At 47.8% G+C, this 18762-nt stretch overlaps 2 protein-coding genes across 2 annotated transcripts in view; both read left to right on the top strand.

The window, feature by feature from the left end:
* The first annotated feature begins 12296 nt into the window (after window positions 1-12296).
* LOC126570052 (VWFA and cache domain-containing protein CG16868) lies at window positions 12297-18577 on the top strand. Its single transcript, XM_050227505.1, has 4 exons — window positions 12297-12958; window positions 13223-16243; window positions 16304-16610; window positions 16675-18577. Exons 1-4 carry the CDS (start codon window positions 12503-12505, stop codon window positions 17658-17660), a joined length of 4770 nt encoding a protein of 1589 aa, XP_050083462.1. The 5' UTR covers window positions 12297-12502; the 3' UTR covers window positions 17661-18577.
* Window positions 18578-18725: 148 nt separating this feature from the next.
* The window catches only part of LOC126570415 (coiled-coil domain-containing protein 93), a 2577-nt gene continuing 2540 nt past the window's right edge, over window positions 18726-18762 (top strand). The window contains exon 1 of the mRNA XM_050228154.1: window positions 18726-18762. This exon is cut by the window's right edge and continues 12 nt beyond it. The gene's annotated coding sequence lies outside the window, so the exon portion shown is untranslated.

Raw genomic sequence — 18762 nt, 5'->3', positions numbered from 1 at the left:
AAAACGCTCAGCATCACGGATCAACCAAAAGTCATACGACCAAGCCACACAGACTGTCCGACCTGGCCCGACCCACGAATCAAAGCTCACCAGAGCTACAAGTTATCCAACGGCAGCGAGACCGGATAACTGGAGCACAGCGAAAAGGGAAAATCTCCTTTTTCCCTGGGACAACTGGCGACGAGCGGCGGTAAGAGAGATGTAAACCAATTTTCATAATCGTAAATACGAATAAACTCTAAATCCCAAAATTGTAATATAAAAACGAAGAAGTTATCACATTTGATTTCGTTTCGGGTTTTCGAAATCGCTCGACCGGGCACCGGAGCGGTTCATGGTTCAGAATGTCCGATGGTCCCTCTCCTGACGGCATCGTTCTCCTCTATCGCTTCTCTCGTCGTTGGTCGGTGAATCGAGGATTCGATTTCTGTTCCCGGTGTCCCAGCGTCGGTGCTCCGTGGTAATCGAGAAGGGGTTAGAGACAGTGGATTGGCCCCTTTGGCATTGGGGGAGGGGGGAGGTGGAGTGTTAGTTGAAATCATCATACATAAAAAAGATGGCGGAACGGTTTGTGGCCTGCTGCTGCTACTGGTTTCCGCTCCACTGTTCCGCTCCACCGACCCCCCGGGGGGTGGTGAGATGGCGTAAACATGGCGGCAACCAAGTACAACCACCAGCCCCCCTTCCAAGAGGTCGACCGAACTTCTTGCCCCGAACCGAACGGGAGAACCGAGTTTTATTCGTTTTTCCCTTTTTATTTTTATTTCTCTGTGGCCGAAAGAGCTGGAGCCTGATGCTGCTGAGAGGCCACGGCGATTGCGTCCGTCGGATCGTCTCTGTTTATCGATGAATCGATCTGCGGGACGGTGGGGTGGGGTGTAATCCTCGTACCAATTTCGACGTTACAAGCGAAACCAATCCCAAATTGCGCATCACACAACACACCCCAGCCCGGGGACCTTCCACCCAAGGAAGGAGATTTGGGTGGCCCACCTTCCACCACCACCCAAGTTAGTCAGTTTTGCCAGAAGGTCGGGGTGGTTGCTGGTTTCGAGCATATGTTTTCGTTTGAGCGAAACCGAATCGCTGAAAGCGTCCGTCATTCTCGGTAGCATACCACCGAGCAGCGGTGTAGCCAGCGTGACGAAATGCTACGAAGAAAGGGAAGAAGAGATGAGCACTGGGCCATGATATGGCCGATAGTTGTCGTCCGCGGCACAAGGATATGGTGGTTCCGACGACATCGCTATTCCGATTGTTTTTTGTTTTTTTTTTTTTGCGTCCCAAAATCCAAAATCAAGTCCAACGCCAGGATGCTTAGGATGCTGCCTGCCTTAACCTAATCCCCCCAAAAGGTTTCCTATCAATTGACTTGGGCTTCCACAGTCACCACCAAATCCAACACACAGAGTTAACTAGAGGCTCTACTTTTTACTTTAGCTCTTCTTTTTATTTTGACTTTTGGTGTTCTTAAACAAAATGAGAACCAAAATCTCCAACGCATTGTATAAAGCCTGTACCATTTAGAAACGGTCCACTTATTTTGAAACACTGCATCGTCCCTTTGCTACTCTGTTGATGTCTTTTTACTTGTATTAATCTATTCTTTTAGTAGTAGAAATTTTACCAAAATCGAACTATACCTTCAAAAGTTATCGCCGATGAAACACGAAAGGCGGTAACCAAATCTGCACACTCACTATCAAAGCTCGATTTAACTGGAGGAAAATCCCTAAAATGTTAAGCAATAGCGCAAAATACTATATTGCAACGTTACTGGGGGTCCTGCAGTGCTATGCAAAGACAAATTTGGTGCCATTCATTTTTTTACATCGATAATTCTCCTTAAAACCAATAGAAAAACACCCAAAAATAACAACTTTCATTTCTTTTCACATCATTTCTTTACTGACATATTCTATTCTGTGGCCTGATTCTAATTGTTACAGACTTTATATACCCTGTAGACGACCATTGGATAGTTTGTAAGGGCAGAACTAGAACAGGGCGCTCGTCACTCGCCAGAAATGAAAAGTGAAGCAAGCGAAAAGAAAGTTGAAACAGAGGAGAAAGTGCTTCCAATAATCGTTGATCGACGGATACAAACCCCCGCTGTCGTAGAAGTGAAGAAAGAAAGAATGAGAAAGGATTCCTCTTGCTAGGGGTTCACCGTTCATCCAACCAACGCCCGAAACGAGCGAACCGATTACTCCCACGGGCGCTAGGGACGGAGGGACTCAATCGTTCCTCGTCGCGTTATCAGACTATTGTTAAACCGGGCCGGGGGTGTTGCGATCCGTTGATCCGTTACCATAACTGCCTTGCTACCAAACCGACAGCTTCCATTTGCATCCTTTTTTGGGGGGCTTCAGCGCTAGTATCAGCTCCAGCTTTCCGTTTGTTAACTTGAAACGCGTACCGTCATTTCACTTTGCAACTGTGGACTTTGTGATGAGATTGATTGAAATCGGGACATCCCCCTCGGAATGCTGGCAACACGTGTTACTTGGCCAATCGAATCCCCGCAATTCAACGTGTAACGAGATTACGAAATCGAACGGATCCTTGACGATTAGCCTTGTCACACATGTCCATTTCCTGGCCTACTGCGGGAATGATTCGCTTCGCCCAGAAACCTTTGCCCGTCCGCGTCCTTTGTCACCTTTCAACTCGCCCGGTGAAAAAAAATGTCGGAAAAATCCGTTCCAATCCCCTCCATTAGCTTGCTAGTCTAGGGAAATCCCAGGAACGCCTTAGAAGTTGCGTCCACGTGCTCGGTGCCGTTAATCGAGAATTAAAAGATTAAAATTTGTCTTCACCATCCCTTGATAAGGGAGGATTCGGACTCCCCGGTATTAAGAGGTTTAACCGAGACGCCGGACGAGTCGCTAGCGGCGGCAATCGCTTAATCTCTCCAACAGTCAACAGAGGGGATTGACAGACGAGGCTCGAATTAACTGAACCCACTGGACGTGTCGCACGGTACACGCCTCACCCTCTCATCCCCTATTCAGTTCCCTGCCAGTCCCTTACCGGTTAATAAGTGGCGCGGTGCGGCTCTCGACGGTGATGGATCCAATAATCTCTTCCAAGACACGCCACTTCCCTGGCGTGCTGGCGATCGATACCATCCCCGCCAACCCCCGGTGCTAATAATACAAACAGTTTCTTTGCCTTCCACCGTCCTTCCTTTCGCCGGTGGCACATAATTACTCCAATAAATCATCCGACGAGCTGATTAAAGCCACAGCCCTGACACCGTTACCTTCTTTCCATCATCAGCAGCAGCTCCGTTGGAACCATGTTTACTCTCCCTCTGGACGAGAAGCTTCAAGAACTCTCTGGTTCCCGGACCCTCCAAGCATCCCTTTAATCGGGAGCTGTTGCTCTAATCAAATAGCAGAACCACCGGGATACCGACGATGACGCTGATGCCCTTTAGCTCCGCGCCGAAGATGATGTCAGTAGGAGCGGTGATGGCGAGAATGATGAGGATGATGCTTTCCCTCGGGAGCTCCGTGATACCGATCGGTGGCACAGCGAGGCGTGAATCAAAGGATAACGGTAATTGTTTTAATTTTCATCCGATCCACACCCCCCGGGTGCGACTGTCAAGCTCTGGGATAGCAACGTGTTCGGTTACACGGGGTAAGTGAAGACCGCTTATCACCACCGATGGCAACTGTCTTCCCTAAAGTATTCCCAAAGCGCTTTTTAAGCCTGCCAGCATCCCAGGCACAATAAATCTACGGCCGGCTGTCAGTGACGTCAAAGAGAAGCGCACCAGCGCACGTGAGATAGAAAAATCATAAACGATATCAACTTCCAAATGGCCGCCAAACACCAATTCCGATCAGATTGGTCCGCCAGCAGATAGCAGATAGCAAAAAAAACGTACTTTACGCCAAGCTTTTGCCCTCGTGTGACGTTGCTTTTTTAAGGTTATGTCAGTCGTTCATTTCACTAATCACCACGTCCGCAATGGCGTGATAATTGAGCGGACACGGCACGGACATGTTATTTTCCCGCATTTGCTTCGCTTATTAGATTTGCAAGCCAGCCGCTTTTTATAATCTCACTAATAATGATGTTTGAAACTACAAATTTAGAATGCAACCGAATGAGCGCCCCCGTTGGGAGGGGGAAATGCCTACCGAGAGGGTGGTTGTGGGTCGTGAAAAATTATATCCCACTCGCCCCCGGGTGAGCGACACACGCCACGCAGTCACAGCCATCACTGACAACATTATTATCATCGTGCCATCGAAAGCGTGGCATGTCATTGGCATAAATTAACACCCTAAGCCTAGGAGCATCTGCTGCTGGTGCTGCTGGTGCTGCCATTTGATGGCCACAATACTAGAGCGCGAATGTGTGAAAGCGAACGCCCATCGCCGTCCGTCCATTAGAGAGCCGGGGTCCGGGGGTAGGTGACATTAAATTTAACGGACTCGCCCCATTTTTTTGCCTTGCCTTGGGCGCCACACGCAGTTCATGTAGTGTTCATTTGTTGAAGCTCCCATGGTGATGCTTCCACTTATTGATGTGTTGCGTTGAATTATCGGGAACATTTGGAAAAAAGGAATCCCCCGTTGCTACCACCATTTGTTCGATCAATAATTCATGAGCGGTTTGATAATAACAAAAAAAATCATCTCCATTAGCGGCAGGAATGCATGTGCATAGCACTATACTCTCTCACCCATGCTTCCCGCGCGTTCCTTCCTGCAAAATGAGGTGCCCCGCCCAGCCACGCGCCATATTTTATCGATTATGAAGCACCCGGCTGCGCATAAGCTGATTACGTCGCTTGGGACGCATTAATGGATCAAACGCGCTGATCGCGCGCAATGGAACGGGGATTGCGATTATATGGGATGGCCACTACGATACTGTGCTCTAAATGAATAATTTAATCTTTTGAACCCACAAAGGCTCCTAAGCGGTACCGGTATTGGCTATTCATGGTCCTAAACCGCGCACATGAATATTGATTTGTGGCACTGTGTTACGATCTACGGCGCTGGTGGTCATCTGGTGGTGGGCTACGGTACCTAAACGGCACTAAGCTAGTTAAGGCAACTTGCAGTTAACTGCCAGTAGCTAATTTTACAGACAAAACACACTGCAGAGCAGAGAACGACGGTCAGGAGAATTGCCCACAAAATTGGATAAACTGCGAAGGAGGCGATTCCCTCGAGACTGACGGGATACCTTATCCGCAAGAATCAGTCATGAAACCATTTGTCAAACCATAAAACAACCCACTTCCGGTCCGGCCATTGTTTACATTATCCTGCGATCGCGCGCAACCGACTTGCGAAAGCAGCGGGGTGGGGTGGATCCATTCGTGCCAAACAAAACGAAAATATCAAAAGAAAGCAAACGCTGGTGAGAGCATTCCTAGATAAGCGGATAGGTCGACGCCACCGACACGATTGGCGCCATTTTGTAACCGAAACCCAAGGCGAGCGCTAATTCATAAACGGCAAACCCCACCACCGCTGCCTCCCTGCTTCATCCCTGGTATCCCGTTTAGTGCCTGTTCAATAACTCGTTTAAACCCTACTCAAACCGCCATTGCTGCCCACCTCTCAAACCGCCCATCAATGACAAATGACAAAATTCCATAACCACGACCTCGGCATCCCACCCGTTCCCAAGACCTCCGCAGCACAACCTTTCCGGAACCGAGTTGCCCAGGGACAGGCGCGGGTGATGCCGGGACCCGGAAATCCCAGTGAAAGTTGACGTTGTTTCTACCTTTATCTCTCTCGCTCTCTCGTTTTTGACTGAGGAGCAGTCATCACTGCTCCGTCGCATGAATGGAAACATTAAAATTTTCCACCGAAAGCGATCCTACGGTAGGGGATGTGTCGCGTGGATATGGGTTGACAATTTGTCAGTCAAGAGCCCCTCCTGCAAAGGGTCACCGGTACCGGTAGTCAATGGAATGTCAATGTTCCGTGGATTTTCTCCCGCATCCGAACCTTAGGTGAGAGTTCTAAAGGGCGTTTGTCAGGGAAGCAGACATTAGGTGGGTGATATTGAGGTGTTCTCAGAGAGTTTCCTTCCTTGGGTGTACTTTAACAGGTACTTTAACAAGTATTTGACTACTACTTCACTGAATTGAAATCAAGAAGTAGATCTTATTTCGAACTTGCACGGAAATATCAGAAGATACCTCAAACTAGGCAGAGCATACCAGGGTATTTTCAGCTGCTATACTTTTAACGTTCAACGAACCAACAAATTGAACATTCCGTGCTCGTCTACACAGAATGCCTATAATTAAATGAAATGAATGGTTCTGCAGACGAGCATTGCCAAACTGCGTTGGATCCATTGTGCAGATAGGTGCTCACCAAATGACGAAACGATGCAGCATTAGCACAGGAAATTTTGTTCACCTCATTTTAATGATATCGTCGGTGTGATTTTGAACGATAGCATACAGTAGCGCTAACATTGCCGGATTCGTACACCATTCGGTAGTTCTTTTCGAAGATGAACAGAGCCAAATATGTTACAATTTAATCCATATGGCCTGCGATTGACATGCATTTTAAAGAATGACTTTTGTGGATGGAAACATTAAACCAAGGGTCGGAAAACCATGTTACCATGCAGTTTAAAGTATCAATCAGTCCACGGGCCATTTCACCCCATAATTTGGAAGTGCATGGTTTTATTAAATTTGTTTTTTTTTCACCAAAGCCAAACTGGTGCCGGTGTTCGTGGCCAGAAAGGTAAAGTCAATTCTAAAACTGGACGCAGCGACGGGAATACGGAAAGATTTAGCTCCGTTGCCGAAACCCGATGATGGAGGCGCCAGGTAACCGGTACTTTCAGGGGTTTGTAATATAAAATTTAAATAGGGGTTTATAATTTAAATAGTTAAATAGCCTATGAATCAAAATCTCCGCTATATGTTGAATATTTAAAAGTTTTATAAATGTCAGTTCATTCATTTTTTCGAACAACACTGTAATTGCAAATATATTACCAATCTCAACACATGCGTAGAATGAAATAACATCGAACATCAAACTCAACACACATTTACTACCACTTCGGAAGCACAATTTATGAATTACGTTTATTAATTACCGTTTGGTATGAATAGTAGATTATAATTAATATTCTAAACAAATTGATTCCAGTGATTCTCAAAAAGCCATTGATACTGAAAAGAATATTACTGGAAACTATGAGCCCTTGAATACTTTGAAAAACATGCAACAAGCGTCCACATCCTACACATAATATAGCCGTAATATTTTTTGTTTAAATTTGAATAAGAGAAAATTATGCTATTATGACTATTTCAAAATAAAATTCCAGAAGATGACTTTTGGAATACAAACTTAACTCTCAAACCTCTCTGAACGTATGGTCCTGGTGCGATCTGTAAAATAATAATTTTATAGCGATCATAAAGGACAAATGGTAACCATCAATCGAGTATCGAAGAGCTACATGGTACGAATTATTAACCGCTGCTTGAAACCGACCCACCGGTCCTTTTCCCCTTTTCCGTTTGGTCGACCAACAACACCAGCAATTACCTAAAGTCTCCCTCACACACGGCGCTCCGCATTCTCTCTCCCTTTTCCAGCCACCCTCGTACGATCCGTCACATCCGTTAAATACGCCCCGTCCCCCGGGGGGGCTTGTTGCGAACTTTTCGTGTTTCCTGTCTCAGGCTGTCTGCCTCAGCGTTCCGTTCATCCAGCACGCGCCCCCAGCCTGGTATAGGTTCTCGGCAGCAGCGCCTCTTGATCACCGCCCAAACACCGACAAAACACCCCGAAGGCCTCCATCAAACTCACATAAAACAATGTTCGATGCTAAATCAAATAAAAGTGGGTTTATAAATTTCTCAAAAATCATAAATACTTTCGGAAAAGAAACGGAAGTTCGGTCAGCTACCGGCACCACCACCACCGCCAGCTGCGCGTGTCAGCAGATATTCCGTCTAGATGCTGCAACTGGGTTTCTCGGAACCGTTTGGCATTAGATGTTCGAGATACTCGCAATGATGATGATGCCCCCGGTGACGGTGATGATGGCGGTGAATGGAATCCTTTAGAGCAGTTTTGTTGCGTTGTCGCTTGCACTGGCTCGCTCTCGTTCTCTTCGCCCCATGTTTCGGGAGAACAATTTTCGAGGAAAAAGAATGCCAAATGAAAGTAAAGAGCGGTGATAAGGCTTTGGAAATGTTCCTTTTCAAATGGCCATCCGCACCAACGATCGTTGCAGCACTTTCGCAACAGCATAGCATGGAGCTAGGAAGTGCTTGTGGTCCCCTCATCCGAAAGTCGAGCATAAAATGCCTGTTTCATGATGCCAAGATGCAAGAAGACGGTGCAAGCGGAAAGCGAAAAAGAATCCGCCCGAAATCTACAAAATTCTTCTCATAATTAATAACATCAAAGCAATCGCGGAGGGAACGGTTAAGGAACGTTTCTTCTGTTTCTTTGGTGTTAGTATCTTGCGGCCCCTTTTTACTTCTTTCTGCTTTCAATAGCTTCTTAGCCTTCACTTGGCGAGAGACTGGGAAGTTTTTTTTTTGTTTTCATCAGCGAACGCACAAAGAAAACTTTCTGTAAATCAGGTCTCATTCAGCAGTGAATTCGGTGGAAAAGCGAAAAGCCAAATTTGATACAGCAGCATCCCCACGTGGGTCAGAGTTTTGCAATGAACGCCAGACCAGGTAGCTTTCATGGTCGTCATTGGGCGGACGAGATATTTGTTGTAAATATTTGTGGCCTCAAAAAAGGGGTCCTGAAACATTGCAACGCAAGGAGTTCCGCTCAACGGTGCAAGCATCAGAGCGAGAGAACTTTGATTCGATTTTGCTTTCGTCAGCTTCCTGGTGAGTGGCGAAGATTTGTCGAATGTTCCAACCTGTAAGGACATTCTTTGAATGGCGGCTGTTTTGCAAGGTGGAAAACTTTTTCGTCCCCTTTTCCCTGTTGGTTCATCTCCCTTTCCCCGTGGCAATCAATGCAAAAACACGTACCAAATAGTTAAATTCGCATTTGACTGTGTCGGGAGTCGAACAAACCAGGTATATAAAAGGAAGAACAAAGGTGACTAATTAATTGGCAGCAAATTTACTTTTAACTTTTCCATAAATGCTGAACTCTTTTTTCAATCATTGCGGAATACGTTACTTACTAACGAATCTGTTTTTTTCTCAAGGGTCATGCTAATGAATGCTTATCCTTTCAAAAGTATTGTAAGGCTAAATTCTAGAAATTTCAGGAGTTCTACAATCAGTTTTTATTTTTTCCGCTTCATACACAGCTCAATGCATCTCGCTGCATGAAAGTAACGTATTCTTAAAACCAGCGTTTGCAATGTCGTTGCCCACCGTAGCATAAAGCACAAGCAGTGAACTCACTGGTGACAACCAAACTGGTAATATACTCACATACCACGTGAAATCCTAAAAGACATTACGCGTGCCTACTTCACGTGTCGTTGGATCTAATCTAATTCCGTGTTCGTTGAGTATCTTCTTATAAATCTTCCAAACCATTCCATTTCACACTTTTATGCTATTGTTGAAACTGATACATTCCGAATCTGACTTCACTTTCCATGTGCTAACAATTCGCAACATCTTCCTTGGTACGGGAAATTATTGCTGGAAAAACAAACTCTCTTTAAACAAAAAACTTAGCTTCTAAACAAAAAACCATTTTTTGACATGCCTTGGGATATCGCTTCAAATCTTAGGCTGAACCGCATCCAATCGAAAATCGATCGGGATCCGCAAGGTACGTCCGTAGATTTCGAACACGAAGGTAACAAACTGCAGATTAGAAGGCACAAGCATAAGACGGGGCGTTTCAGGCTTTTTAAGCACGTATAATTGGCATTCCAACGATCGCAATTGCGGCATATTCAATCGGAATTGAAATGCAGAAATGATCTTTAGATGCGTCACCGAGTCGTTGCAAAGAGTTGGAATATTATCCAGAACAATTGGGGCTCTCTTAGCATTGCAACTTGAATCTATTAGCGATAACGACCGGAGCTGCGACATGGATGGTATGGCTTCAACTATAGAAAGAAACAAGTATGAAGCTTTCTCACCACAAATTGTTAACGAGTGAAGATCGCTCGGGACTTTCTGATGAATAACTTTCCATACAGATTCAAATTCACGTTTGTTCCAATTCTTCACACACCAAACAAGGTTTTGATAGCGCCGTTTAGATTTGGCCATTACTTTGATCAACTCTCGCACCGGTGGTCGCTTTCCATCACGATTCTTTGCCGTCCTCAACTCCGGTGGATCGATGTGGAAAGTAAATCGGCTGATGTAACTGCTAAAAAAGATAATACTATTCCATCTGCGGCAAACGGCAGCTGCCTGTTTCATGCTGGCAACGTCCAGGCCATCGAAAATCAGAACCAGCATCTGTGAAACAGAGAACAGCAGGTGAAATCTAATTGCTGATCGCTTCAAATGTATCTTACTTACTTCGTCTGGAAGGGCATTTATGTAATCTTTCGTCCGAAAACGTCTGATTTTCTGTATTTGGCGCTCTGAAGACATGTTTGGTGATCCCTTAATTCAGTTCTGCGCGCTTTGACGAACGATCCTGGAAAATATGAAAACTTGATTGATCTTTACACGGCCTCCCGTACATTTTATGGCATGAAAAGCAGTGGCTAAACATACAACGACCATGACCAGCGGCTATCAAATTCTCAAAAAAATAAAAACCATATCTTTTCGACATGCGATAATTGCCATTTTTGTTAAAACAACAACAGCACGCTACAAATTAGCTGCAAAAGTTTCTTAGATAGAGCTCATCCAAAACCTTCGAGTTTGCTGCTTTTACTTCTATTGAGCTACTCGTCGCACGCGATAGTCGCGCTATGTTTAACCACTGCTTTATATGCCATAAAATGTACGGGAGGCCGTTATGGCAAGTTTTCAGGATCGTTCGTGAAAAAAGCGCGCAGAACGGGAAAAAGGATTCGTAATTTGTTTGTGTCCTGTTGTGCTCACTAAACATGTCTTCAGAGCGCCAAATACAGAAAATCAGACGTTTTCGGACGAAAGATTACATAAATGCCCTTCCAGACGAAGTAAGTAAGATATATTCGAAGCGATCAGCAATTAGATTTCACCTGCTGTTCTCTGTTTCACAGATGCTGGTTCTGATTTTCGATGGCCTGGACGTTGTCAGCGTGAAACAGGCAGCTGCTGTTTGCCGGAGATGGAATAGTATTATCTTTTTTAGCAGTTACATCAGCCGATTTACTTTCCACATCAATCCACCGGAGTTCAGGACGGCAAAGAATCGTGATGGAAAGCGACCACTGCTACGAGAGTTGATCAAAGTAATGACCAAATCTAAACGGCGCTATCAAAACCTTGTTTGGTGTATGGCGTCTTTGGACATGCGTGAATTTGAATCTGTATGGAAAGTTATTCATCCGAAACTTACAACCGATCTCCATTCGTTGGAATTATCAGGTGTATACTCTACCGCTATTTTTCGTTCTATAATTGAAGCCACACCGTCCATGTTGCAGCTCCGGTCGCTATTTCTAAAAGATTGTATTTCTAAATCTCAGCGTGCCATTAATAAATTCTTTCAGGATTGTAAATTTATCGAAATTCCAGCTTCGTTAAACATAAAATATATGCCAGGTGAACTACCTTAAAACTGCTGTTTTTTCATCGAATGTAATGTAAAAGTGCGATACCACCGCGAAATTCAGTGTAATGTTAAAGGACAATTTACAATATCAGCGAACAAGCAACTCAAAACAAGTCCGCTTTCCGCGAAGTGTTTGAGCCAGCAGCTAAAATCAACATTTCAACACTATACTCACCCTGCGGAGCATTGTATTTCCAAGGATTCCATGGGAGAGGGGGGTGAATTTCTACATCAAAAATTTGCTTATAATTTTAGAAGTGTTTCCCTACCCTCTCCCCCATTTTTAGAAGCTTAATTTAGGAAAACAAAATTTAATTTAGGAATTAAGGCGCTGCCACACTGGTTGCGGTCCGCGCGGCAATTCTGTAAAAAAAACCCAACACTGCTGCAACTGCCGCTCGGGCCGCAACAAAATCACATCTGAACAACCTCGTGGGATACCGTGGTTGACAAACCAAAAAGCGTCCGCAAGTGCCGCATTCAGTGTGGTGGCGCCTTAAGGATCTTCGTCTGTCTTTATACGGCTTATCGGCTTCTGCTGTATAGGCAGATTTTTGTGAGTATGTGTGTGTGTGTTTGTATATCGCAGTCTCTATTTACACATCACGAATTCCTTCGGATTTTTCTCTTTTCGGCGAAGAAATTCCGCAAATCCCGATGCTGCATCGCTTGGTGAAGTGAATCCCGCGTCCGATCGATCGCCTCATGCATGTGGGCCAAGTGCAAGTCCGGTGAAGAGTAGAGAAAGTTGGTCGGAAGGAGCAGCGAGCTGCCTGCCCTTTCCGCGCACCACCCCTCCCGCGCGTACCATGACGACAGCAGCACCGTCGACCCTCTTCCGATCAGCGCATTTTTATTATGCATCTTCGACGCTGCTGCTCCTGCTCCTGGCCATCGGACCGATGGTTGGTCCGGGCTGTGAGGCAGCATTCGCGTCCAACACCATTTTTGTAAATAACATAGTTCCCTTAATAAGCAACATTAGTGTAAGCGTGCCACCGAATGGCGATAACCACGACCCGCTGCGGAAGCAGCAGCAACAGCAGGAGCCAAAAGTGCCTTCCGTGGCGATATCATCGCCTTCAGCATCAACGACGACGCCGTCGACGACGGCTGAAAAGTCTTCGACGACCTCAAACTACACTCCGATTGACCGGGTGGCCGCTGTTACAAACGGTGACTACGGAATCCACGAGCTGACAAGATTGCTGGAAAACACGTTCGAACATATCCGGAACGATGAGCTCGATGTTTCGGGTGTACAGGTAATTCATACGATTCAATTATTGATTGATTCTTCTACTTTAACGTACGCGCTTTTAGAAGAATAGGAAAGATCGAGGACTTGGATGAATTGTCGAAGGAGTTTCATAAATCTCGCTATGCTATCTTGGATTTTTATGCTGCCATTATGAAATTCTTTTAGTTTGATCAAACAACTTCTTTTTGAAAATGGCGAAGGGCTAGGTTTTATCATGGTTCGTACATAGCTAAATGGTTTCGGTTTGTTTGGTCTTTATTCATTTTAGAAACTGTACGACAACATGGAGATCACCACTACGGATCGAGACGATACCGAACTGGTCGAGAGAATGGCAAACAAGCTGTCGCGTAAGCTTGAGCAAACGGTTTCGGCGATCGAAGAGCTGCGCCGATTCATCCAGCAAAGTGCGGCCAAACACGGTGCCAAGTACAGCACACTGCTTAACCCGTGCCCGTACAGTGAACTCATGAATCCCTGGGAAGACGAAGCCCCGTTCGATCTGCAGAGCTTCATCCAAAGCACCAAAGTGTCGAATGCCACCACGCTCGCCAAACAGCTGATCGGGGGAGATTCTTTGCACGGCAGTGGAGTGACAAACGCCGCCACCCAATCCACGAACACGCACGGTGCGGCCGCCGCGGCCGGTGCAGCGTTCCTAGATTTCAGTGCCTTTCCAGCGAACGCCGACGGTTCCGATCGACCCCGGATACGGGTTACCGATCAAACGCTTGACGATAACAACGTCTACCTGCAGCATCTGTTTAACGAGCAGAGTGCCAAGCTGGAGGACGCTAACGTGCACTATCGGCAGCAGTTTTTCCTCTCGACGTTTGACCACGCCAGTGCGTACAAATGCCATTACTATCCGCGCGATGGTCGCCTTAAAGCGTTGCTGCTGTCAGCGGTGCGCAACAAGCACGTCTACATTCTGCTCGACATCGGTAGCAAGATCACGTTCGATCAGCTCGAGGTAGCGAAGGCAATCAGCAAGTTTGTGTTGCACCTGCTCAACGAGCACGATCGTGTGGCGGTCGTTGCGGTCGGCCAGCGAACGTACACACCGCTGGATGATCCGCAACAGCAACCGGGAGCAGCAGGCGGCGCCGCATCGCCCGACTGCCTATCTGCGCGGCGGTTCGTGCGTGCAACGATGGATGAGAAGGAACGGTTGGTGGACTTTATCGATTCGCTGAATCGGACCAAAGGTGCTACGAACCATTCGGTTGGATTCCGCCATGCATTCGATTCGTTTGCCGAACTATACGAATCGCACGACGATGAGCTACCGATCGTGTTTCTGTATCTTGGCCGTGCACTGCTACCGAGCGGTTCGCCCGCGGCAACTAACATCCTGCAGACGATCTACGATGGACAAAGGCAGCTACCGTACCCGGTGATCATCAACAGCTGTCTAATTCTGCTGGATGAGCGAGAGGTCCAGCATGAGAAGCAGCTGATTGCCGATATCAGCACACAAAACTATGCCCGTTACAACCTTTCCAACGTCATCTATCTTCCCGGCAAGATGGTGATGATCGCGAAACATTCCTTTGACGCTCAGCGGTTCATCGTGGCGTTGATGGAACCGTTTCTCAACGCCGGTCGCTTCATCGAGGAACGGTTACGGGCCCACCTACCGTACGTGGATCCGTCGGTGCAGGAAACGCTCGTAACACTCAGCTATCCGGTTGGTGTGCACGGGCTGGTCGGTGTTGACCTCTATCTAAGCGATCTCGCCGAGCATGTGGCGTACTTCCGGCGTCGGCAGCAACCGAGGGACGATTCGTACGCCTTTCTGATCGATCTGGAAGGTAATGCGATTATGCACCCGTCGTTTCCACGCCCAGTCGCAGCGCGATCGCAACCGTTCTACGTTACGAACATCACGCGGCTCGAGGGAGATCACTTTACCCCGGCCTACAAGCGTATGCTGGCTGATCCGGAGGGTAATTTGCGGATCAACCATTACGGTACCAACCGAACGACGGTGTACTACTGGAAGCGGGCGCTCTACTACATCGTTTGCCTTGTGCGAACGTTGGACGCTGGCGAGGAGGGCACGGTATCCATCACACGCAGGCTGTTCGAGACGGGGCCGCAAGTTCGCTACCTTCATCAGATCCCGACCTCGGGAACCGGAGTGTTACGGAGCAACGTGGAGTACAATTTGATTGCTGCCGGAAGTGCGGCCACCACCAAGTCGCTACTGACGGCTTTGCTTTACCATCGGATCGACATTTTCCCTCCACATCATCAGCAGACGGCCAGCAGCAACGGTGGTGGAGGGTTCTCCATCTGTCGCTTGGTCAAACAGCTCGCCCTCCCGGACACGAGTTCCCTCTTTCTCAGCGCTTCCTCCTTCCGGTCACCCTTTGCGCACATTCGCAACAACCGTGAAGGGCTTACGAGTGAAGAGGATAACGTGCGAACGATACAAAACATTATGGCCTATCTGCACGATGCGTACGGAAAGCAACTGTTTGCCAATCCGGGCCTGCAGCCCGACGTGCGGAGCGATGTCCTGGCACTGGTACAGATCCTGTACGATTACCGGGTTCGGCATAGCCACAGCAACCTCAGCCGTTACGTCGTTCGCCGTTATGCCGCTACCGTTAACGGAGTGTTGGAAACGTACCCCGGTGGTCTGTTGGATAGTGAGCTGGAGCCAACGAAACGACCGTGGTTCGTCAAAGCAATGGAATATCCGGGCCGTCTGGTGGTCACGCGGCCGTACCTCGATGCGGGAGGTGCTGGTTACGTGGTGAGCGTGGCTTATGCCATCTACGAAGGCAGCAGCACGGCGTCCAAACCGCCGCAAGACGATCGTAGTGCGATCGCAGTGGTTGCGATGGACTTTACTCAGGGATTTTTCTACAAGCTGCTGCTCGATTCGACCACCGTCTGCTCGGTACAGCACATCAAATGCTTCCTGATGGACGATCGGGGCTACCTTGTGGCGCATCCGATGCTAACGGAACCGACACTCCGCTCCGATGCCGTACGGAGGTCCGCGATCGAGCACATTACGCACAAAGAGTCGCAGGTGGCGAACGACATTCTGAACCACAAGCAGCTCGTCACGAAGAAGATGTGCTACAACTACGTCAATCGGACGGTGCAACGGTTCTATCAGTTCAACATGAGCTTGGCAGCGGGCGAGATCGTTACGAATTTGATGTACGGTGAAAAGACCAAGTACCAGATTACGCTCATACCGGGAACGAATCTTTTCCTTGGTGTAGTCAACTCCACCAACGACGGTGGTGCTTTCTGTCCCTGTAGCACGGTATGCTGATTAACGGGCGAGTGTTGACGGAGATGATAATAATCGCATGTTCACTTTTAGGTTGGTAACTCATGCCTCAACTGTAATCGAATGGAGCAAACGGAGTGTGAATGCCCTTGCGAGTGTCCGCTCGATTATCCGACGCCAGATGGAGCGGATGGTGCCTGTGGTGGTGGTGGTGGTGGCAGTCTTGGACGTTCTAAAAGACCGAAAACGGGAAATGGAAACAGTTTCCCCATACCACTCTGTTCACCACTGCCCGAGGAGTTACTCTCGATGAATGCGATCAACTACGAGCCGGATTATGAGGTCAAGAGTTGTAGTAGCATCAGTTGTGAAGATTATACTACGCAGAACGATTGTTTAGGTAAGAATAATGACGCTGGACGATCTCATCACAGCGGTACTCAATTGTCCTCCCCTTTTGCTAGGTCTTGTCGGTTGCGAATGGTGCCAGGTGGATGTGGATGGTGAGAGTACGCTCAATACCCCGTTCTGCACGTCGCAGCTTGCCTGCTTTAACGGTGTACTCGGATCGTCCACACCGTACGGTGATGCGGCGTACACGAGCAACAACATGGAATCGATCCTTCCACCGGCGTACAGCTCGATAGGGCCCGTGGCCGGTGCCATTCTGGCGCTCTGCCTTGTGGTAGGGTTCGCGATGTACTGCTTCCGGCAAAATGCCGACCAAAGTGGTGCTTCCGAGCAGCTGTACGACGATCTGGTGGCTGACCATTGCCATGGGCTTCCCCTGTCTCGGTTCGATCTGGACGATGGCAGCCCTTCCGATGATTGTGATGTTGGCCGTACGAACGCCAAGCAAAACCTGCTGCTCAACGGCCAGCACAATGCGAACTACATGATCATCCCGAACGTGGCCTCACCGTACCAGATGTCTTCGGACTACCGGCGACCACCGAATGGGGCCGGTGGTGGTAGCTCCTCGGATCACGGGTACTCCACCATGACGCACCACGAAGAGTCGGAACATTTGTGTCTAACCGGTGGTGGTTCCGGGGCAGATCCGCAGGGTATTCCCGGTGCACCGAATGGTAGTGGCGGTGCCAAACGGCACTCGATGTCCGACAGTGCCTCGATCAGCACCTCCGTCTCAAGCCCGTACAGTAACCATACGGGCGGGGCCGGTAGCTCCTTCCTGTCCAAACCCCCGGTCGTTGGGTTCGAAACGACGAGAGGCTTCACAGGGAATGGGTTTCCACCAGTCGCCGGTGATACGATGATTGCCGGCCAAACGACCCTACTACCGTCACCGACGTCCATCTCGCGGACCGGAGTGTACGGTGGAACGATGCTTCCGTCCGGGGCCAATTCAACTCCCACCAATGCCAATACCCCCAGTGGCCATCACATTCTCGTCCCCGTGACCGTCCACCGTAATATGGAAGTATCTTAGTGCGTACGGAGTAAAGGCCATTGTATGGTTTTAAATACAATCGCTCTGCTCAAACCCGGTACTCCTGCTCCTCCGTCCTGTGTTCAGGACGGGACGGATGTGGTCTCTGTCTTTTGGAGGCTTTCCCACGGGAACGGCGTTCGCGTACGCCATTCGCGAGAAAGAGATTTGCTTTGCTGGCCGTCGTAATCGCCCAGCACCAAGGATATAGTCTCTAAGTATCAGTAAAACGCTTGCCTTTAGCTTGTAAGTTTATGCTTAGTGCTTAGTGTGGTCTGCATTAAGACGTCCCAGCCCCTCCTCAGTGGCAGCATTTCTTGTCTACAAATCCAGAAACTCGCATTAACCAGAACGGAACAAGAGTGAGATCAGAGAGAGAGAGAGAGAATGATCGCGTTCTGTAACCTAGCAACGATTCACGCTTCCAATCCGCAGCATTTGCGGAAAATGTATTAACGTTACTTTTATTCAATAACTCGTACCTTCCCCACTCAGTCCCAGCATCACACAACAGACACACAATGCGCGTGTACTTCTCGCGGCCAACAGTTGCAGTAAATGTGCTTCCCCAGATGATTTTTATATATATATACGTTTAGCTTAAGATAATCAAGGATTTGCTTCCAATTTTCCTTCCCATTGTACCAGCGCCCGCAGAAACGGCGCGCATTGCCAGAAGGAACCTATTAACTTTTGTATCGATGTTGTTGGTGGACACAAACGAATCACATTACCTCTCTAGGTAGCGCCAGAGACTTGCCCAATTTCTTTTGGGCTAACGTGCGGAATAGCAAAGGATTTTTTGTAAAATGTATCTAGTAATAAGAATCGTATTTCAACGGGGCAGCTGCATGTGTGGCGCGTTGGAGACGGCAACGGCTTTTACACGAAACAACGAATAAATTTATTTAAAAGATTTCAAAGCCCATCGTAAAGCATATCGCTGTTTTATTCGAAAAAAAAATGGTTGAGAATATTTAAGTCGCTCAAATATTCAAATCATCACCGGGTGGTGCATCTTTTTCGGCGGGACCTGTCATCGTGTGTCATCGCGGGCGTGTTGATATCGCTCTGTCTCCCCCAAAAGCAGCGAAAGATTGAA

This window comes from Anopheles aquasalis, chromosome 2 (assembly GCF_943734665.1).
Source record: "Anopheles aquasalis chromosome 2, idAnoAquaMG_Q_19, whole genome shotgun sequence".
NCBI classification, from domain to species: Eukaryota; Metazoa; Arthropoda; class Insecta; order Diptera; family Culicidae; genus Anopheles; species Anopheles aquasalis.
Note: the sequence above shows the minus strand (reverse complement) of the source record. Positions and strands in the feature narration are given on the sequence as shown.

Coding starts and splice junctions, on each gene's coding strand:
- LOC126570052 (XM_050227505.1), top strand. CDS start 12,503: ATGACGACAGCAGCACCGTCGACCCTCTTCCGATCAGCGCATTTTTAT. Junction 12,959..13,222: donor TCGATGTTTCGGGTGTACAG/GTAATTCATACG, acceptor TATTCATTTTAG/AAACTGTACGACAACATGGA. Junction 16,611..16,674: donor TACGCAGAACGATTGTTTAG/GTAAGAATAATG, acceptor CCCTTTTGCTAG/GTCTTGTCGGTTGCGAATGG.